Source organism: Oryza brachyantha, chromosome 10 (assembly GCF_000231095.2).
Source record: "Oryza brachyantha chromosome 10, ObraRS2, whole genome shotgun sequence".
NCBI classification, from domain to species: Eukaryota; Viridiplantae; Streptophyta; class Magnoliopsida; order Poales; family Poaceae; genus Oryza; species Oryza brachyantha.
In genome coordinates, this window is record NC_023172.2 from 1,876,174 (window position 1) to 1,898,997 (window position 22,824).

At 44.7% G+C, this 22,824-nt stretch overlaps 4 protein-coding genes across 4 annotated transcripts; 1 reads left to right on the forward strand and 3 right to left on the reverse strand.

Moving 5' to 3' along the window:
* LOC102709774 (leucine-rich repeat receptor-like protein kinase PEPR2) lies at positions 1-4,474 on the forward strand. Its single transcript, XM_006662130.3, has 3 exons — positions 1-27; positions 643-3,658; positions 3,746-4,474. The coding sequence occupies exons 1-3, from the start codon at positions 1-3 to the stop codon at positions 4,075-4,077; spliced, it is 3,375 nt and encodes a 1,124-aa protein (XP_006662193.2). The 3' UTR covers positions 4,078-4,474.
* Positions 4,475-10,553: 6,079 nt separating this feature from the next.
* On the reverse strand, positions 10,554-12,318 carry LOC121055537 (putative cyclin-dependent kinase F-2). The gene is made up of 3 exons (XM_040528224.1): positions 11,307-12,318; positions 10,937-10,992; positions 10,554-10,832 (listed from the first exon to the last, which is right to left on the reverse strand). The coding sequence occupies exons 1-3, from the start codon at positions 12,316-12,318 to the stop codon at positions 10,554-10,556; spliced, it is 1,347 nt and encodes a 448-aa protein (XP_040384158.1).
* Positions 12,319-13,770: 1,452 nt separating this feature from the next.
* On the reverse strand, positions 13,771-14,480 carry LOC121055481 (putative cyclin-dependent kinase F-2). Its single transcript, XM_040527971.1, has one exon. The coding sequence runs from the start codon at positions 14,478-14,480 to the stop codon at positions 13,926-13,928; it is 555 nt and encodes a 184-aa protein (XP_040383905.1). The 3' UTR covers positions 13,771-13,925.
* A 1,617-nt stretch (positions 14,481-16,097) lies between these two features.
* LOC121055538 (putative cyclin-dependent kinase F-2) lies at positions 16,098-16,652 on the reverse strand. The gene has a single exon (XM_040528225.1). It carries the CDS (start codon positions 16,650-16,652, stop codon positions 16,098-16,100), a length of 555 nt encoding a protein of 184 aa, XP_040384159.1.
* Between the last annotated feature and the right edge of the window lie 6,172 nt (positions 16,653-22,824).

Genomic DNA, 22,824 nt, shown 5'->3' on the forward strand with positions numbered 1-22,824 from the left:
ATGCGAATGGGAGATACAACAACGATAGTGAGGCAGTGTCAACCTACTAACAAATAAAACATAAAATTAGCAATGTGATTCTTAATATACTAAAACCACCACTAAAAACAATCACGTGTGAAATTTGTCTTGTTCTAAAAGTTCATAGTGAAAAAACATTATAGACCAGCATGAAAAATAGACTTTACCTTAATACAATTCGCAATCATCCTGCTGGTTTGCTTTTTTAAAAAAAATCCATTTACCTATTTTTAGAATAAAAATTTTAATCGAATAGTTCTTTTTCCTAAAAATTTGAACTTTTATTGTTTTTTCGTCTTGGAATTATTTCTCTTTTTTCCCCCTAATGATGAAATTCAAAAGCAGTCCACGGTCTTTCTCTTCCATCCATCCATGCGGGCGGACGCACGCACTCACGACGCCCGCCGCACTCGATCCGGCGGCATCTCCCGCCCACCACCACCTCGCGATGCCGCCGCCACCTTCGCCCGGTGATCTCTCCTCCCTCCCTCCCTTGAAAGCTCCATCCATGTCCCGTCTCTCTCCATGTTCACCTCCACCACTCACCGCTCCCCGCTCCACTCCACAGTCCCCACGCAGCTCCCTCTCATGTCGCATGCCCTCCTCCTCCTCCTCGTCCAGCTCCACCTCGCCGTCGCCTCCCTCGCGGTGGCGCGGTCGCCGGACGACAGAGCCGGCTCGGGCGCGGTTCTGCGGTCCTTCCTTGCGTCCCTGCCGCCGGCGTCACGCCGCGTGCTCCGCCCGTCGTGGCGCGACGCCCCCGCCACGCACTGCGCGTTTCTTGGCGTCACGTGCGACGCGGCCGGCGCGGTCGCCGCGCTCAACCTCTCCGGGGCGGGGCTGTCCGGCGAGCTGGCGGCGTCCGCGCCGCGCCTCTGCGCGCTCCCGGCGCTCGCCGCGCTCGACCTCAGCCGGAACGGCTTCACCGGCGCGGTCCCCGCCGCTCTCGCGGCGTGCTCCCGCCTCGCCACGCTCGTCCTCAGCTTCAACATGCTCGCCGGCGCCGTGCCCCCGGAGCTCCTCTCCTCGCGCCGGCTCCGGAAGGTCGACCTCAACAGCAACGCGCTCACCGGCGAGATCCCAGCCGGTCTCATCGACTCCTCAGTTCTTGAGTACCTCGACCTCAGCGTCAACTCCCTCTCCGGGACCATCCCGCCGGAGCTCGCCGCCGCGCTCCCGGAGCTCACCTACTTGGACTTGAACAGCAACAACCTGTCCGGGCCAATGCTGGAGTTCCCGGCGCGGTGCGGGCTCGTGTACCTCAGCCTCTACTCCAACCAGCTCACCGGTGAGCTCCCCCGCAGCCTCGCCAACTGCGGCAGCCTCACCGTCTTGTATCTACCCTACAACAAAATCAGCGGCAAGGTGCCCGATTTCTTTGCCTCCATGCCTAACCTGCAAAAGCTCTACCTTGATGATAATTCCTTCACCGGGGAGTTGCCGGCAAGCATTGGTCAGCTTGTCAAATTGGAAGAATTGGCGGTGTCCACAAATGCGTTCACGGGCTCTGTCCCTGCGGCAATTGGGCAGTGTCAATCTCTGACAGTGCTCTACTTGAATGGCAACATGTTTACTGGTCCAATTCCAAAGTTCATTGGTAACTTGAGTCAATTGCAGGTATTATCTATTGCAGACAATGGCTTTACCGGTGAAATTCTGCCGGAAATTGGGAAATGCCGCGGATTGGTGGAACTTCAACTCCAGAACAACAGCCTTTCTGGGATGATACCGCCAGAGATCGGTGAGCTCAGGCAACTACAGAAGTTGTATCTGTTTAATAACATACTCCATGGCCTGGTTCCTCCAGCATTGTGGCAATTATCTGACATGGTGGAGCTGCTACTCAACAACAACAGTCTCAGTGGTGAGATACATTCAGATATCACTCAAATGAAGAATCTAAGAAATATCACCTTGTATGACAACAACTTCACTGGTGTGCTACCACAGGCATTGGGGTTGAACACAACACCAGGGCTTCTTCATATTGACCTTACTCGAAACCACCTCTGTGGCGCAATTCCACCTGGTTTGTGCACGGGAGGCCAGCTTGCGGTTCTTGATCTTGGATATAACCACTTTGATGGAGGCTTTCCCAGTGAGATTGCTAAATGTCAGTCTCTGAACAGAGTTAATCTGAACGATAACCTGCTCAATGGGAGCTTGCCTGCAGAATTGGCCACCAATATAGGGTTGTCATACATAGATATGAGCAGAAATCTGCTTGAAGGGACAATACCTAGTGCGCTCGGTTCATGGAGCAACCTCACAATGCTTGACCTCTCCAGTAACAGATTCTCGGGTCCAATACCTCGTGAGCTCAGCAATCTGAGCAATCTTGCAACTCTGCGCATGTCATCAAACAGGTTGACTGGACCAATACCACATGAATTGGGAAATTGCAAGGAGCTTGCAATTTTGGATCTTGGAAATAACCTTCTCAGTGGAAGTATACCAGCAGAGATCACAGCACTTGGTAGCCTACAGAATCTACTACTTGGAGGAAACAACCTGAGTGGAACAGTACCAGACTCCTTCACTGCAACGCAGGCCCTCCTTGAGTTACAGCTTGGTGATAATTCTTTAGAAGGAGCTATACCACGCAGCTTAGGTAGTCTTCAGTACATCTCTAAAGGTCTTAACATTAGCAATAACAGACTGAGCAACCAAATCCCAAGCAGCCTCGGCAACCTTCAGGATCTGGAAGTACTTGACTTGTCGAACAACTCATTGTCTGGTACAATTCCATCACAGCTCAGCAACATGATCTCACTCTCTATTGTAAATGTGTCTTTTAATAACCTATCTGGTCAGCTCCCTGCTGGATGGGCTAAGCTTGTGGCGCGGTCTCCTGAAGGCTTTATGGGGAATCCTCAATTGTGTGTAAACTCCAGCGACATACCATGCTTCAAGAGTCAATCTGCGAAAAATGGAACCTGGAAAATACGGATTGTTGTGGGGTTTCTACTGTCATCTCTCTCTGCTATGGTTGCTAGTTTGTTTGCTATTCGTTACATTCTGAAGAGGTCTCAGCACCTGTCGACGAATCGTGTCTCGGTTCGTAGTATGGAATCAACTGAGGAATTACCAGAAGAATTGACCTATGAAGACATCCTTCGTGGCACTGACAACTGGAGCGAGAAGTATGTCATTGGAAGAGGTCGCCACGGTACAGTCTACAGGACTGAGTGCAAACTGGGAAAGCAGTGGGCAGTGAAGACAGTTGATCTGTCACAATGCAAGCTCCCCATTGAGATGAAGATTCTGAACACGGTGAAGCATCGGAACATCGTCAGGATGGCTGGGTACTGTATCCGTGGCAGCGTCGGCATAATCCTCTACGAGTACATGCCCGAGGGGACGCTGTTTGAACTATTGCACAGACGGCAGCCTTATGTTGCCCTTGACTGGATGGTCCGGCATCAGATTGCCTTTGGTGTCGCACAAGGCCTCTCATATCTGCATCATGATTGTGTTCCCATGATTGTTCACAGAGATGTCAAGTCGAGCAACATACTGATGGACACCGATCTAGTACCCAAGCTCACAGACTTTGGCATGGGGAAGATTGTTGCCGATGAGGATGCAGATGCCACGGTGTCTGTTATTGTTGGCACACTTGGCTACATTGCTCCAGGTAGTTTCCCTTCTTTCACTTTCATGTTCCTAAATTCACACTCGTCTTAAACTTGAGGATTTAGCAAGCGCTATCTCTTCTTTTCAGAGCATGGATACTCCACAAGATTAACTGAGAAGAGCGACGTCTACAGCTACGGAGTAGTGCTACTTGAGCTCCTGTGTAGGAAGATGGCTGTGGATCCTGCATTCGGAGACGGTGTGGACATTGTGACATGGATGAGATCTAACCTGGGGCAGGCAGCTGATGGCCGCAGTATCATGAACTGCCTTGATGAGGAGATCATGTACTGGCCTGAAGATGAGCAGTCAAAGGCACTGGACTTGCTGGACCTGGCCATGTCCTGCGCGCAGTTGGCTTGCCAGTCAAGGCCTTCCATGAGGGATGTAGTGAACAATCTAATGAGGATTGACAGGTAATGGTTATCTGATGAAGATTTGAACAGCACTGTTAGGCCAACTGTTATCTTATAAATAGTTATCTGATGAAGATTTGAACATGCAAAAATGCAATTGTACAGTTGATACGAATACTTGTTTACAATTTTGTCTGACAGTCAAAAATTTTCAGATACCTATCAGGGAAAAGAGTTACAGTATTATACTAGAATATGATGGTGTTGTACCATACAACTCAGGTTTCAAGTTAACCTGTAAAAGTTATCTGTAAATAACTTTCAAAAGGTAAAACAACTGTTTCCTAACCTGCATCCTCCGAACATGGTTGGTGTATCCTCTCTCTGAACATGGATGATGTATCCTATATTGCGAACTGTTGGGAACTAAAGTTGAGCTATCTGTCAAGAAAGAATTTTTACAGTGTTATGCTATGAAATGATTGTATCCTATAATTCGGTCCTCAACTCAAGCTTTAATTATCTCTCTAAATAATTTAGAGGTACAATAATTGATTTTTTAAGTGAAAAAATGACAGCTTCCAAGCCAGCATCATCTGAACGTGGATGAAATAAATTCTGGGAAGGTACCTTGTTCAGTGGTGACTGCTGCAGGTTCGTCTGTAAAAACAAAGGCAGGAAAGGGAAGGAATCGACACATTTCATGAACGAAGGCAGGGAATCGGTTCTTCAAAAGGGAGGAACAAATTGGAGGCCTCCGTCACTCACCGCCGCCATGGCCCATGGATGAGGATGAGCTTGCCGCCTACAGATCCTCCTGCGCCTCCCGCCGGAGCCCATCTCCCTACTCCGCGCGCCGGTGGCTCATCTGCACTGCACGTACTCGCACCGCCGCGACGGCCGCTTCCTCCGTCGGTTCAGTTATTTTGCTTACTACAAACATGTTAGCGAAACCACTTATTAATGGTTAAAATAATTTATAATTTATAGGTAAAACTTATATATATATATATATATATATATTATTTTATTAGTGATCTAAGTGCAAAAGGTAAAAAATATACTATGAGGAAAAGAAATAAAAAATCGACTCTAAATTTAAGTTTAACGTTTCACATTTTGGCTTATAAGCACAAGCATAAAAAAAATGGTTTGTGTCGTTTGAATTTCATATTGTATTTATTGATTTATTATATAGTCTCCCTCTGTTTTGTTATAAAGTAAATTTTACGAAACTGCAACTTTCTTGTCAAAACTATTGCTTTGTTGCAATTTTAGCCATGAATTTCAACACGCTGTATATACCGAATTGTGTTATCACAAAACTGCAAAATTTGTTTGTCTGATTAGTTGGGCCCACTCATCAGACTCACATGTAATATCTGCCCTGTTACAAGTTGGGCAAACATGTCAAACCCAGTAAGGAATAAAGTTGTTGTTTTGTGATAAAATGATTCATTATTATTGCATTTTTGTGAATCATCTAACTAAAGTTGGAGTACAGTGATAATTCTGCCAAGAAAATTTCAACTTTGTGAAATTTACTCTTTATTATATTAAAATTTCAACTATGTGCTTATTTTAAGTCAAACATTATCAAGTTTCACATTTAATTTTAGTAACATCTAGAAGGACCAAAACATCAAATTAATTAAATCCACTATTAAATATATTTTTTGTGGCGCCCTAGGCTATGTCAGTTAACAAAGAAAACCCACATAGACTTCGGGTCACATCATTACCCGTGATCATAGTACCATGGAATGATACCTCACAAAATAATAGTGGAAAACAGATGATATAAAGCTTTATTGCAACACTGATGGTGGTCTAATACATCCTACCGTCGTGGACAAGCCCTAGACTGGTAGTTTCACAGAACACATATGCCTAAAGCAGAAACAAAATAACAGCAGCGGCAAGCAAGAAGCACATGGCACAAACGACAGGACAACTGACTTAAACCCACGGATCATGCTTAGGAACTAGGCCTGAAACCATGTGATGTCGGACTCCAACTGCTCCTGATAGTAGTCTATAACTGAGGGGTCGAGGTACTCATCATCTAACTCTATATAGGTAAATAAGCAAGGGTGAGTACTAATGTACTCAGTAAACCAATAACAAATTATGACATGTAGGCTAAGAATAAAGGTAGGAACATGGTCATTTTCACAAAGAGTTGTTGAAACAGTTCAGGTAATAAATAGTAGTACGTTTGAAAACCCAAGTAATAAACCCATATCAATATATATATAGATGAAGTGTAACCCTCGTGCCATAGTGGCACCCCACCTTCTAATCCACCACAAATCCACACATGACCATCTCAGCCAAACCTCCATATATACTAACACCTCGAGTCATCCGGACTCATACATCATCCCCAAAAATAATTATACCAAAGGTTTTCCTTAAAATAAATAAAAAAGGAGTTTTATGAAAACTACGCTATAAGAAACACCTTACATCCGCCCATGACCATGGGCACGGCTGTTTAAACAGTTTATCACTCTGCAGACTTTACCCACACGCCGTGAACATCACCCTTTATCTAGACGTGTGGATCAGACACGGCGGCCAAAAGAAACGTCCACTACAAGGCCTTCCCATAACCAAACCATGAGCATCCCTGGTCACACAGCTGGGCTAATCTCTGAAACCAAGTATCAGGCAAGTCTCATGCCCTCATCTACTCAGGCCACGCCGTATAGCACCGATAGTATCCCAACGGCCTAGGCCAAACTCCCATCTCAGGAGAATGCTTTAGTCTCCCTATCCCAGCGTGCCTCAACTGCCAACTTGCTAGACACCCATATTTTAGCTACTTACTCAAGCAGGAGCATCCCATACTACCCGTGTGACCGCACTGTTTTATGTTTGGATGAATTTCCCAAAGGAATCGGACCTTAGGATAATGCGTAGTCTAGCCACCCTGGCATTAACTCCTGCATTACCAATTTAAAAGAAAAATAAACAACACCTTCTTTTTATTTTAAACTACCACAGCATATTCCTTGGTTTGAATATAAATACAATAAATATTTAAATCATAAATAATTAATCATAAAACAATATAATCGTGACCTATAGGTTATCTACGTGGTGATACGAGCACCAAACAATTGTATGGGGGTTCAGGGACAATGGCCTAAATATATAAATAAATGCAACTAATAGGAAGTTCCGACGATTCGACGCGAACCGTGGCCAAGCAATTAAAAACACAGTGTAACCTAAGCATGTAACTTTACAAACGAAATAATTAATTCAAAGATATAGGAGCAATTATGATTGAAGGATGTTTGCCTGGTTCGGAAGGAGCGGCAGTCAAAGCGTAGAACCCTGGCTCAAACCCTCTGGCGGTCTCGGACTCTACACGCGGGAAAACAAAATAAAAAAAATAAACTTACAGCTAGAAGGAAGATAAATTATAAAATGAGAAATAAATAGGTTCAAGGGAATTTTAGAAAGATTTTGAAACAGGAACGGAGTAGATTGGAGTTATGTTTTAGAGATATGAACTTTTGAAGTTTAAAAGTATTTTAGATGGCCGCTAGACTTATTAAAAATAAGAACGGAATATTTCAGAGAATATTCCTGATGAGTGGGATCAAGCTGTTGACGGGAAGGGAGGAGGAACAACGTGGGATCCACATGGCCCCCTTCCCTTACTACTTGCCTCTTTTCTCTCCTCCCGCGTGCTCTCACTTTCTTCTCTTCTTGCTCTCTTTCTTCTTCTCCCTCCCGTAGCTTCTTCCTCCTCTATCTCCTTTTCTTTTCTCTCCCACTCACACAGCCATGGGAGGGAGGGGCAGTGGGAGAGGAGGCCGACCAAGGAGGGAGGCAAAAGGGAGGCGGGGAGGGAGGTCATGAGGAGGGGTGTTGCCCCGGGCTAGAGGTGGCTGGCGCCATGCAGCTCGGTGCTGCGCCATGCCGCTGCAAGCATGCGCTCGCGGCGTCGACGCTTCGGCCAGGAGTGACGTCGGCGACGGTTGCGCCGTGGAGGAGAGGAGACTAGGGCCGAGGAGAGGCTTACCCCTCGCGACCACGTCGTCTCTCAGAAGATGGAACCACGCCATCCGCCGAAGTGGTGACGGCAACGGTGAGTCCCCGAGGTTATTTATAGGCGTCGCATTGCTGTCCGGGGCCCGTCACGGCCGCCGCTGCTCTCTGCTTGCTGCCTCCTCAGCTCGATTTCTAGCTTTTCAGACGAAGGGATGGCACGGGTAGCGATTGCGGCGAGCGTACATCGACGGGAAACGCGGAACGCAGCGAGGGCAGTGACTTTGCGTCCCCGGCAAGCGCGGGTTGCAGCGATGCAGTCCAAGGTCATGGAGCTTGCTGCTGCTACTGATGGCGTGCTTGTGCATACGGGAGAGATAGGCTACTGGAGGCAGCAGGCTGTAGGCTAGGCGATTAATGGAATAAAAGAGATGAACATTGGATGAAAGAAGCGTTAAAAAAAACAAGGAGTAAAAACGATGATTTTGGGTAACTTGGGTCCTGAGATCGTTTTTGAGATTTTTCTTGGATGGATGATTTGGACAGAGAACGAGAATAAAACTAGGAACACCTAATTAAACAACGAAAATAAAACTCTGCTTTTAAAAAATTAGGAACCTAATAAATAAATAAAAACACGGGCGTTATATTTTTATAGTATATTTATTTTATATTGGAGATATTTCTATTTTTCAAAAACTTGATCAACTAAAAAAACATTTGATTTGGGACAACCGTAAAGTGATTTAATATATAAAATAGATGGAACAGACAGAACTTGATGGAGTGAACGCAGGAATTCACTTGTGCCTGTAAAAAAATTTAAATTTTTAACCTTAATTTTAAAAAGTTTTTAATAGTAGTTTATTTTTTAGCCTTTGTCTATAAAATTTTTATTTATAATTTTTTCCCTTTGTAAATATGTGTAGTTCCTAAAAAGGCAAAGCCTTTGTGTCATACTGGAAAATCTTACTGTCGATTGAATTCATAGCAATTATACTTTTTGTTCATACTTCTATGGTGTAGGAGTGCGATGTTGTCTGTACATCTGGTGTGGATTGTTCTGGGACCATACAATTTCGGCCAGTACTGGTGATGGATTTATATAGTTTTATTTTGTTAGGAACTAAACTATTTTTGTTTGTTTTTGCACTAGTAATTCGACTGTGGTGTGTAAAGTTATAATCTTGAGCAATTAACAGTACGTACATCATCTCTGTTTTTTTTTTCTTTCTAGCTCTGAAGAGGAGCTATTTACATGGATATTTGAAAAAAAAAAGGAATAACGATGGCACGATGAAACTAAACGAGCAGCCACGTCGACGAGCTTACGTTGATATTTCAAAGAAATTGAGCAACAATGCCATTGCTTGTTTCCAGCGAGAGCTTTTTTATCATCTTTGGAAAAATACCTCAAGGTGGTACCTTGAGATACTAAAAGTGAACTTTTTTTACCATCTTTGAAAAGTATCTTAAGATACCAAAAATTTTAATACAAATTTTTGGTACCCCATGATACCTTAAGGTATCACACTTCTTATACTAAAAAATATGATAACTTGAGATACTTTTTTAAGAATAGTAAAAAGCTCACTGCAAATTTATACTAAAATTTTAGGTACCTTGAGTTTTTTTTAAACTCATGGGGATGGCATATTCAGATCGGCTATCTTCTAGTTGATCTGTCTACAATCGAATACAATCGCCAAGCAGGAGTAGGGTATTATCTCGTATATCGAGAGCCTGAACCTGGGTAATCCTATGTCTTCATCCTAACCATTGATCTTTGTGCCTCGCTAGCCACCCCATATATATTACCGACATCCAAATCGTTAACAGTTGGCACGCTAGGTAGGGACAGCTACTCTGAGGTCTTCGACGAGATCAATGGACCCAAACTCAAAGATCATGAAGACAAAGTTTGTCCTGGGCAAACCTTTAAATTCGGCGGAATCAGATTCCTCGCCGATCTGGTGATGCGCTCTCCTATATGTGTTGAGATTCATCTGGTCTAAGGAGAAGATGTGCCGCTTCCGACCAGACAACTCGGCGATGTTTCAAGACGAGATCCAATCTAGGTTCGACAGCATTAGCAAAAGAAGTGAGTTGATTCATGAGAGAATCGAATCTTTCCACATACTCAGAAACAATACTAGTTTGGCAGATGTGAAATAGCTCTCTGACGAGCATCTATTTCTTATCCTTCAGAAACCTACCCTCAACCTTTGCACAGAAATCCAGCCATGTCATGCCAATGAGACTAGCACGAACTAACTGTAATCAAAAAGCGGCTGCCAACCAAAATTCAGAGTGGCGACCTTGACCCAATGTCTCGGATGCACTCCATAAACATCAAAATACGACTCACAAATTATCTTTCCACAACAGAGGACTATCCCCATCAAATTAAGGGCAAGCCATGGGGGGTACATTAGTACTAATATCATGTGTACAGGAAGAGTGATCACGACCAAAAGTGGGTGAACTGAAATCGCTCGAATGGAAGAACTGAGGCTTACCACCTGGTGGAGTCGATTACCACTCTAGAGGATTCTTTGCGAAGTCAGTGGCAAGTTTTTCCAACCCTTCAACCTTGGCTTGTAGCCCGATCACCGCGTAATTCAGCCCTTCCACCCGTTTCTCGATCTCAGGTAATCTGGACTCGATCGCTCTCTCGATCGACTGGATTTCAGCACGATTCTGGGCCTCTGAATCCAATCGCTTCTGCTTCGCTTCATCCTCCCTCTTGAGCAGGAGATCAAGTTTATCCCCTTGCTCCATGATCTTCATGGTCTGCTTGGTCAGATAGCGCGGCTTTTCCAGATTGGCGAACCCCAAACACCGTGCTCCAAATCAGGCCAACCCAGTTCGGGGAGTCGAAACTTTTGCGGATCGCAGCTGGAACAACCGAATCCCACCCGTCCTGGTAATTCTACAGCCCAATCAAGAGAGTATGTGGTGAATTTTGGTGTCTCTGATACAAATTTTGTTAGGTCACCGCATAATCAACAACAACCGAGCACGAGAATTTTCAGGAAGAAGAAGAACTGGCTAAGTAGATAGATAATTGTGACTGTTACAACTTCTCAACCCAACCGGGTGAGCCACCGCCACCGAGCCAAAAGCCAGCCTTCTCTCCCGGTTCTATCTGTTCCTATACTGTTCACCGTAAGCCAGCCTAGCCGAACCAGCTATACAACGAGACAAGTGATACGCATGCCGACCAGTGGCGTGCAGGCCAGCGTTACACGGCCCATTCCGGCCCAACTACTCGAGCGTTAGGCTTACGAATCCTGCGCGGGCGTTGGCTTGTCATCGTGTTGTCCTGTAGCTCGTCACCGGCATGCTCGTCCCTGACATCGTCCTCCCCCGTGAACCACCGGTGCTCCAGCGCCGCCTCCGCCGTCATCCGCTTGTCGTCGTAGAAGGCCAGCAGTCCAGCGAGCACCTCGCGTCCTGCCGGCGACAGCCCTGGCAGGCCACCGAACGCCAGCGAGTCCTTGGACCCGACGTCGTAGTCCCGCAGCTCCGACAGCTCGAGCAGGTGCTCCTCCACCGTCTTTGACGTGAACGCTGGTCCGCCGGTGAGGAGCTCGGCCATCACGCAGCCCAGCGCCCACGTGTCCACGGCCTGGGCGTTGTACTGGCCCTTTCCGGTGAGCTGCTCCGGCGCGTTATAGTGGAGCGTGCCGACCATGAATCTCTCGTAGGGCGGCGCCGCCGTGGTGGCCATCCCGAAATCGCATATCTTGAGCGCGCAGCCCGGGCCGACGAGGATGTTGCCCGGCTTGATGTCGCGGTGGGCCATGCCGGCGGCGTGCATTGTCCTGACGCCGGCGAGAAGCTGCCGCATCAGCGCGCGGGTCTCGGCCTCGGAGAAGGGACGACGGGCACGGCCGACGATGAGGTCGCGGAGGCTGCGGGTGCCGACGAACTCCATGACGAGGAACATGTCCCAGTTGGACGGGTTGGCGGCGACGTCCCTGAGCTGCACGACGGACGGGTAGCCGCGGCACGCGGCAAGGCAGTCGCGTTCGCGCACGAACGCGTCGAGGTCGGCCGGCTGGCCATGGTCGCGGCCACGCCGTGGGCACACCCACTTGACCGCCACCGTCTCGCCGGTGCGGCGGTCGCGAGCCCTGTAGACGACGCCGTATGTTCCCGCCCCGAGCGTCTCCATCCTCTCGTAGTTGAAGATGCTCGTGAACAGCAACCGTGGCTTCTTGCACGGCGCAGCAGCGGAGCAGGCGTCGCCGTCGGGCGCCGGGCGCTTGCATGCCATCGCGACGGCGGCCGCCATGCCCTCGTTCGGAATATGATCGAGTGGCGGGAATGGAGAGAGGGGGAAGGGACGGAACGGAAGGCAATGGAAGGGATGGCGTCCTGGAACCTCTTTATGTAGACGCCGGCGGCGAGCGGCCGGGATCAAGTCGGAGTCGGAGTCCGCGTGAGCGCGGCAACTGGCTCCGAAGTGGTTTGCTCTCTCCTTTACTTTTGTTTCTTGTTATATGCTGCGAGATGATCTCCGTCTTTGGTTGATACCAATTCTGTTGCTGCCTATCATCTAAATAATTATTAAAAATTTTTAAAAATTAAAAGATGAATTAATATAAGATATGTTATTTTATAAACATGCAAATTTGAATTTGATTTATAGTCTTCTACGGGCTCTGACAAATAAATTAATTAATTAAACTAACATTAGTACGGGCACATTCAAAGTTAAATTTGTTATTTTTTTACGACTTATGAAAAATCGAATTTTGAACTTTGTTTGTGGAGTGATATATCCAATATTAATCTATCCTATCAATTTTCTTAAATTTTAAATTTTAAATGATTATTTAGATGATCTATAAGAAATAAATGTATTTAACCGGGTGATGAAAACACTGTCCCTATATATTTGTTCCATTTGGTATTTACTCCCACAATTATATTTGTTAAACCTTTGTTAGTTTTGTTACAGTTTGCTTCAATCAAAATTGAACTTGAATGTTGTTCAAGTTATATTACATCATCTTGTCGATTTTTTTAAAATTTATAGAATTATTTAGGTAACATAAAATGAGTGGACGACGAAAACACTTTCCCACAGTATATGTTCTCATATCAGTCTAGCAATGTGTTGATCATCATTAGTGCTAAAGTCACCTGAAAATAAAAAAAAATGTCAGTGTATAAATATAGACACTCTGGATAAACGAAGAGAAAATCTATTATATAACACAGTCTTTCTTCAAATTTTATACTAAAATATCCATAGTACAAAAACTTTCAATTATTTTTCCAAATATTATAAATTTCATATTGTAAACATTATCTACTACTACTATAAAAGGGAGTAGTGGTGGTGGTGAATCTGCTACCTACCTCATCACCAACTCTCTTCTATTTTTTAAAAGAAAAAAAGTTGAGACATATATGTTAAACCAATTTTATTAACTATATTTTAATAAAATGGTAATGATATTTTTTAATAAGATCCCGTTGCAACGCATGGGTAATATGCTAGCTAGTACTATAAAAGATCTAAACTTTGGCCAAAAATTAGAATTTGATATTTGTAATATTTCTCCAAATTTTGGAAGTTTTCAATAGAAGGGTATTTCGGTTATTATAACAAATACAAACCGTACTGACGGATGATAACTAGACTGGGACGGTAAATCGTAAAAGTTAAAAAAAACTTAATGGTATATCGTAGAACTTAAAAAAAAAGTCAGCGGTAAATCGTAGAATTAGTCTAAAGCCAGTGGTAACGAATGTATTTTCTCATAAACAAAGGAGCAAGAGCAACAATGCATTGCTTCCTTCTTGCAACTAACAATGTATAACTCTACTGCACAGATTACAGGAGTCCATTCAGGACACCACACACTACAGTGCTGTCCTTGATGACACTAATTATAAGTTGTTCTTCTCGGTCTCGGCTACGTCGGCGAGGCGCTTGAGGACGGCAGGGCAGTCGGCCTCCTCCGTGAACCACCGGTGCTCCAGCGCCGCCTCCGCCGTCAGCCGCTTCTGGTGGTCGAAGCTCAGCAGCCCAGCCAGCACCTCGCGCCCCGCCGGCGACAGCCCCGGCAGCCCACCGAACGCCGGCGAGTCCTTGGACGCGACGTCGCAGTCCCGCAGGTCCAACAGATCGAGGTGGTGCTCCTCCGCCGTCTCCGACAGCGTGAAGAGCAGTCTGCCCGTGAGGAGCTCGGCCATCACGCAGCCCAGCGCCCACATGTCCACGGCCTGGCCGTAGTACCAGTCGCCGACGAGCTGCTCCGGCGAGGTGTACCGGAGCGTGCCGACCAAGAACTCGTCGTGCGGCGGGATGGCCGGCGTGGCGTCGCCGAAGTCACAGAACTTGAGCGTGCAGCCCGGGCCGACGAGGACGTTCGCCGGCTTGATGTCGCGGTGGATCAGGCCGGCGCCGTGGATCGCCCCGGCGCCGGCGAGGAGCTGCCGCATCAGCGCGCGGGTCTCGGCATCGGAGAAGCGACGGCCGCAGAAGATGAGGTCGCGGAGGGTGCATCCGCCGACGAACTCCATGACGAGGTACTTGTCCCAGCTACTCTATGACGAGGTATTTATATAAAAGTTTTATATAAATAAAACTTTTATATATGTAAAGGCTAAAAAATATACTGTGATAAAAATCGTAAAATCAATTAAAAACTTAATTTTAGCTTATAAGCATAAACATAAACAAAAAGATGAGAACGAGCTGCTCTTGGATATATATGAACGGAAAATAGCTACCATATTTGTTTTTAAATCAGAAATGAAAACTAATACACTAGACAAAAGGTAATAAATATTTTTGATTTCAAATACAAACCAGCATGAACCTACACATAAGTTTTTATAAAATATAAAAAATATGACTAATTGAAATATTGAGAATCTCTAAATACAGTAGTGTTTCTTTTTGAAATATAATAAAGCCAAACACAAACATTGCTTTAAATTCAAATGATCTGATTTTTTATACAACACCGGTACTAGGTGTCCTAAAAATTTTATAGGGGTAAAATTGGAATAAAATATATAACATTATGATAATTTTGTGTTATATATATGAATATATATTACCAAAGTTCCAAATAAAATGTTTAATATACAGATTAAAATTTACTACACAGCTACCGCTTGTAGTGTAAGGGTAAGATTTTTGCTTGGAGGGGATGATCATTTTTAGTTGGTGATAAGATGATTTTTTTTTTCGTTCTTGCTTTAGGAGAGTTGTATTCTTTTACTTCATCTAGTTAATTGGTAGGCGTTATATGCCTGTGAAAATCATAGTTAGTTCAATATTCTTGAAGCATGTAAATTTTTTTTACAAAAGTTGAGTATAACCCAAGCTACTATAAGACTTAGACTGAACGATACTAGATTCCTCGGAGAATAGATGATGCATTTGAAAAGGAATAAGAACTTCCCAAAATTTATGTTTGATTGACCTGTAAATCGGTCTGCATATCTAAGATCAATTGATCATAGTATCATACTGCTAGCTCGGTCAAAACTTATTCCATCAACTCATGAAGGACTCAATTAGCTGATGATTTTTGAAACGAAGTAGGGATTTACTGAGAGTAACATTTACTCTCTTTTTTTTTGTTAAACAAAAGCTCCAGATATGATAAATGAGAGTGTATAAAGCCTTCTCTATTTTTTCCGACAAAAACTCAGATACTGACAAATACTTACCATGTTAGAAAAACATTGATATCCTCTGTCTTTAATTGGCCTTTTCTCTTCTGTTTTGCCGTTTCCTATCTTGTTTTGACGTCGGGTTCACTGTCGCCGCCGCACGTCCCTGCGTCCCCGCCGCCGTGGTCGCTCCTCCCGACGCCGACGCAACACCGCCAGCGCCGTAGGCCGTCGCCCCGCCGCGTGTCATCGCCGTCTTACGCCCGCCGCCGCCTTTGCTGAGCCCCGCCGCCGCCCGCCGGTCGACGTCATCCGGACTCTGCCGCCACTCCCCGTCATCGGCTGCCGCTATGCGCCGCGGCCCCTCACCGGCCAGACGACAGTATCATGTCTAGAAATCCCTCACTGCAATGCTGTTCTGGATGACGCTGACTACAATTTGTTCTTCTCGGCCTCGGCTACGTTGGCGAGGCGCTTCAGGACAGCAGGGGAGTCCGCCTCCTCCGTGAACCACCGGTGCTCCAGCGCCGCCTCCGACGTCAGCCGCTTCTGCCGGTCGAAGCTCAGCAGCCCAGCCAGCACCTCGCGCCCCGCCGGCGACAGCCCCGGCAGCCCACCGAACGCCGGCGAGTCCTTGGACGCGACGTCGCAGTCCCGCAGGTCCAGCAGATCGAGGTAGTGCTCCTCCGCCGTCTCCGACAGCGTGAAGAGCAGTCTGCCCGTGAGGAGCTCGGCCATCACGCAGCCCAGCGCCCACATGTCCACGGCCTGGCCGTAGTACCAGTCGCCGACGAGCTGCTCCGGCGAGGTGTACCGGAGCGTGCCGACCAAGAACTCGTCGTGCGGCGGGATGGCCGGCGTGGCGTCGCCGAAGTCACAGAACTTGAGCGTGCAGTCCGGGCCGACGAGGACGTTCGCCGGCTTGATGTCGCGGTGGATCAGGCCGGCGCAGTGGATCGCCCTGGCGCCGGCGAGGAGCTGCCGCATCAGCGCGCGGGTCTCGGCATCGGAAAAGGGACGGCCGCAGAAGATGAGGTCGCGGAGGGTGCAGCTGCCGACGAACTCCTTGACGAGGTACTTGTCCCAGCTACAGTTAGGGTCGACGGCGACGTCCCTGAGCTGCACGACCGAGGGGTGGCCGCGGCACGCCTCGAGGCAGTGGCGTTCGCGGGCGAACGCGAGGGCGTCCTCCTGCCGGCCGCCGCCGCCACCTGGGCGGCAGAAGCACTTGACGGCCACCGCCTCGCCGGTGCAGCGGTCGCGTGCCTCGTACACGACGGCGCACGCGCCCCTCCCGAGCGCCCCCAGTCTCTGGTATCTGTAGATGCTCGTGAGCGGCCGCGAAGCAGTGGTGCGGGCGGCGGCGTCAGCGATCGCTGGCGACGCGAAGGCCATCGCAGCGGCGGCGACGGCAGGTGTCGGGTTGCTCGCGAGAGCGAACGGAAGCGGAGATGCGAGGGGAGCGAGAGGCGTGCATGGCATCCAGGCTTTCTATCGTGGGTGGGTGATGTGATGAGTCCGAAGCTGAGAATGAGTCGGACTCCGAATTCGAAGCTGGGTCGATGGGATTCGAATTTGGAGATTTATCAAACAAAAGACTGCCTGGAAATGGATTCTATATTTTTTTTAACCTTCAAATATAATGTACATGGTTATGAAAAATTCGGCTCAATGTAGAGTAAGTACACTTAGTAGTGAAAACGGTGGCCATGGTAGTTTCGTTTTCTGAGGGAAACGGCGAAACTGTAAATAAAAAATATTTTACAAATAAATTATTTTTATATGTAAAAGCTAAAAAATATACTACAATAAAAATCCTAAAGTTAGTTAAAATTTTAAATTTTAGCTTATAGCATAAGCATAAACGAAAAAATAGAACGAGTTGCTCTTCGATTTTATTATCCTACACCGGTTTTAGTTGAAATAAATATTTTTAAGGATAAAATTAGAACTAAAATATATAACATTAAAATATATAACATTATGATAATTTTGTGTCATATATCCTGTATTATGTTAAAATAGATAAATTGATAAATATATTACCAAAGTTTTAAATAAAATATTAAATATACTTATTAAAAATACATAGTTAGATTAAAATTTATTACAAAGCTACCGATGGTACCGTAAGGTATAACATATTAACATTGCCCTTTGTTTAACAGAGAAAGAGGACATACGGGTAAGATCTTTGCTTGGAGGGGATGATCATTTTTAGTTAGTGATAAGTTGATTTTTCTCCGTTCTTGCTTTAGGAGAGTAGTATTTTTTTTTTACTTCATCTAGTTAATTGCCAGGCGTTATATGTCCGTGAAAATCATAATTAGTTCAATATTCTTGAAGCATGTAAATTTTCCTCACAAAAGTTGAGCATAAACCAAGCTGCTATAAGACTTACGATTGGACAATCCTAGATTCCTCAGAAGTTTAAATCATACGGAGAATAGAGTGATCTGCATATCTATCTAAGATCAATTGATCGTAGTATCATACTGCTAGCTCGGTCAAAACTTATTCCAACAACGGCATACCAGTGGGACCAAATGAAGCAAGATATATATAAGAGTTTGTTTAGATGGTACCGAAAAGCACCCTATTTTCTAGCATAAAAACTCGGTCCTTCTTTTGGTACGTTCTACAAAACCATAAAACCTTTACGGTATATTTTACTTAGTAGTACAGTAAAATTTAGATGTGTGTATTTTTATAAGCATATTTAATATTTTATTTGAAACTTTGATAAAATATATTTATCAATTCGTCTATTTTAACCTGATATGACACACAAATTTATTGTAAAGTTTTATATTTTAGTTTTAATTTTTATCCTTATTAAATTTTTACTTCACACACCACTAGTGGAGTATAATAAAATTAGATCAGTTGAATCTCATGCAATGACGGCTCACGATCATTCATGTGTACCTTAAATAAATCCTAAACAAAACCCCAGATACGAGAAATAAGGTATCTAAACTCTAAAACCGTCTATCTCTGTTTCTTGAACCAAAAACTCAGGTTCTGACAAGTGAAGCCTGTTGTCTGAAACTACCCGAATATCACAATGAGTTTTCCTGAATGTAAGACAACATTAATTTCCTCTATCTGTATTTTTTTTTTGGTCAATCTGCTTCTCTTTTCCTGATATAAAATTATGTATTATTGAAGGGTCAGCTACACAATCCACAGACAACCAAACTAATACTTACTAGTTCCTGAAGAATAAGAATTTGGAACTCATGAAGGACTCAATTAGATGATGATTTTTGAAATGAAGTTGGGATTTACTAAGAGTAGCATTTATTCTCTTTTTTGTTGAACAAAAGCTCCAGATACGATCAACGAGAGTGTATAAAGCCTTTCTCTATTTTTTCAGACAAAAGCTCAGATACTGACAGTGAGTCTATTATCTGAAACAGCCTAAATATTTACCATGTCAGAAAACATTGATATCCTATGTCTTTAATTGTCTTTTATTCTTTTTTCTTTTAAGAGAAGGGTATTTTTACCCAGCCTCTAAATCCACTCGGATATATGTAGCTATTTTTTTATTTTAGAAACTTTGAGAACTTAGTCCAAGTAGGGAGGAATTAGCCTCTCAAATACCCAATCTGAAATTTATGCTTCTACGAAGATTTAAACCCAGGACCTCTGTTTTGTCATTTCCTATTTTGTTTTGACATTGCTCGGTTTTTTTTCCTGGTACATGCTTCGAATCATGGACAGAATCCACAAGCTATAAAACCAGTCCCTTTTCCAGAGATTAACAAACAGGCAGTCATGAAGCAGGACTACGAGCTGATGATTTTATTGAACAAAGAGCAGTCTGAATTGCTTTCTAACAATTGAATAGGATTCCATAAATATGCTTACAATGAATAGTCAGAGGAATAATATTGCACTGATTGTAATGCCGATGTGTTAATGCAATCATCAGGAACACAAGACTACCAAAGTACTGCTAAGTTACAGACTAGTCTGCATTCTTATTCCCAAGCTAACTGAAGAGAAGAATGGAACCAGGGCACTCTGTTTTCTTGGCCTCCTCGGCGAACAAATAAGAACGAACTGGATGCACTACACTTACATTTAAGGTGGAAGTTCCTATGCGTTTCAGAATGCATCACACCATGTCATCTGAAGAAGCTGATGGTATTCAATCTTATAGCCGCTTGTTTGATGCTTCAGTTAAAGAAAGAACACTGACTAACTTACAATTACTCTAGTTCATCTTTCCTTCTTGGTTGATATTTACCCAAAAAAAAGTTCCCATTTTTCTTGATATGATTCTGGGTATTGCAAAATAGTAACAACATGAAGTATTTAGAAGTACCACTTAACTCCAATAGAAACTGAGAGTTGAGAAAAACCAACTTATCACTGAGAGTCATTTCAAACAAGAAGCTATTTTTTCTCTCCATTTTGTTAAACAAAACCTCCAGATACGATAAATGAAAGTATAAAGCCTAATACTCTATTTCTTCAGACAAAAACTCAAACTCTGACAAATGGATCTGTTGTCTGAAGCAACCTAATTCTCCACTGGCATAGATCACACAGAAACACTTACATTTGTCTGAAGCAAATGGACACTCATGAAGCAGGACTCAACAAGCCTGATGATTTTATTGAACAAAGAGGGCCTTGAATAGGATTACATAAATACTTACAAAGAATAGACAGATGAATAAGATTACATTGATTGCAACACCGATGTGCTAATGCAATCATACAAGTTAGACACTACTAAGTTACTCACAAACTAGACTGTCTTCTTCTCCCAGGTTAACCAAAGAGAGGTACAAAGCCAGAGAACTCTGCTCTCTTGGGAACCTGGGGAGACGCCGGTGGGATGTGGATCCGCCGCCGCCGCCGCGCGCTTGCGAGTCGCCGGAACATGCATGATGGGGAGACGAAGCGGAATTGGATGGGGAAAGAGGCGCGGGTGTGATTTGGTTGGCGGTGGGCATCGGACGGTCAGCACGTGATCTCCGACTCTTCGATGGACGGCCACGGTTTGCTCTCCGACTCTATCCTGGAGAGGGAATTGGGTCAAAGCGGTTGTTGACCGGTTCAAACAAAAACCGGTTCACCCTATTTCTATTCTACGTGATTAAACCCGGTTTGGCTGCCTAGATGGCCACACTGACACTACCACCATCTCGCAGGCTTCGCTCCTCGGGGGATTGTTCTGTCTTTTTATTTTCCATGAAAAGGAGGATATCTAATTTTATACTCTCTCTCTCTTCCTAAATATTTGACGCCATTAATTTTTTTATACGTTCTTAAAATACGTAATGCATAAAAATATATTTAACAATAAATAAAATAATATAAAAATAATTAAGACGAATAATCAAATATGTATAAAAAAGTTAACGGTGTTAAACATTTAGGGACGGAGGGAGTGATGGTAACCCGCGAGGGTTAATGTCCCGATCTTTCGATGAGAGGTAACGGGATAACTTGATTGGATGAAGACGACGTTCACAGCCCGACTACAACCATCCATGGACGTTATGCCTTAATAACCGATACACCGTTTCCAATGATCGTCGCAAACTTGTGGTGCGCGACAACCTGGCCACAAGGGCACTCGTCCTGCAAGCAATCAAAGAACAAGCAAAAACAAGTAGAACATGCAGTGAATTGCTTGATGAAGATGATAGTCTCACTATTAAAAACTCAAATGGTAGGGTTCCGATACAAGCAGACGGACGGTTTAGCCAACACGCACGCTGCGAGTAGGTAGCTAGTAGCTAACTCTATTCATCAAAACCCGTTGTTCTTGGTGTAGCTAGGGATATAAATAGACGAGAAAGAACGACCATAGGGTTGTGCTCTAACCCTAGGATGCGCCCCTAGTGGGCCTAACTTGATACACGGCCTATTGGCGAAAATAGGTGATGCAACACCCATAGACAGAAAACAGTCCAAAATAAAACAACAATAGCAGCCACTCCAGAACAGATAATCACATGTAGTTGGATTTATTAGAAAATAGACTTGATAAGATTTTCATGAAGTATTTGCACGCCCAAATCGGAGTTCGCATGAAGTTGTGACAGCCATCAGAAGTTGGCGCTGTCCTGCAGTCCGAATCCACCATACGCGAATCCTTCCCTTTTTGGATCCTCTCCATCATTCCTGAGCAAAACAATAGTTCACACGTCTCCAAGATATAAATTAAGAAGAGAAACATGAATTCAAAGAAAGAACTCACATGATAGTTGAGTTGACGTGTACGAGCTAGCGCGAGTAATAGGACCACGAAGTTGTACTTGTGCGGACGTGGTTGTATCGATGGTGTTGATGTCCTTGTTAGGAAGTATCATTTTTTTCTCTACATGGCGTGACACATAGAAAAATCATTTTGCCTTAGGGTTTGCGTTATGATTGAGGGCAGCGAAACCACCGTCCAGCCAAACACGATATCACGGTTTTTTCGTAATTTTGAAGGGTTTCTGGTCATGATAATCATATTATCGTGATAATCACAGTAACCGTGACGGAGAAGTCAGCCGGTTTCTGCGACACTGTTTTATGGATATAGATCCACAAATTTATGGAGCTAGAAATAGCCGCCTCTGAAAATTTTCAACAGAATTTCTCATTAATCATCTATACATTAACACTTCATATTTAAGATGGCTTCTCTCACAATTTGGCCAGACAACACCTTGTGATCCTTTCCAGAGTGAGCACACTAAATCCCAGGTTAGCAGTGATCGATAGCACCAAGAATCCAACATGCATAAAACAATTGAGTGGTCAACGTCAGTGAAGAACATAGGTCAGAACAAGTGCAAGGGCCATCAAGATGTATCCAATGCCTTGGTCGATCGTCTTCCCGTCCGGCCGGCCGGAGCTCCGGCGGCGGCGGATGTTTGCCTCTTGCGCTGCCTCCGCCGCCACCTCCCTGCGTGCCGCCGGCGAGAGGACGGCGGCGAACATGAACAAGAACAGCACCAACTCTTGCGCTCCGCCGGCAGATGCCATATGTATAATATAAATAGAGAACAGATGATGCTGAGTAACTTGCTGTGAATTGATGATGATGTGAAGAGAAGATTAAGAGCTAATGGAGTTGAAGTTGAGTAGCTTGCTGGGTACTTGGTGTGGTTTGTTGTTTCTGATCCTGGAGAGGAATCATATA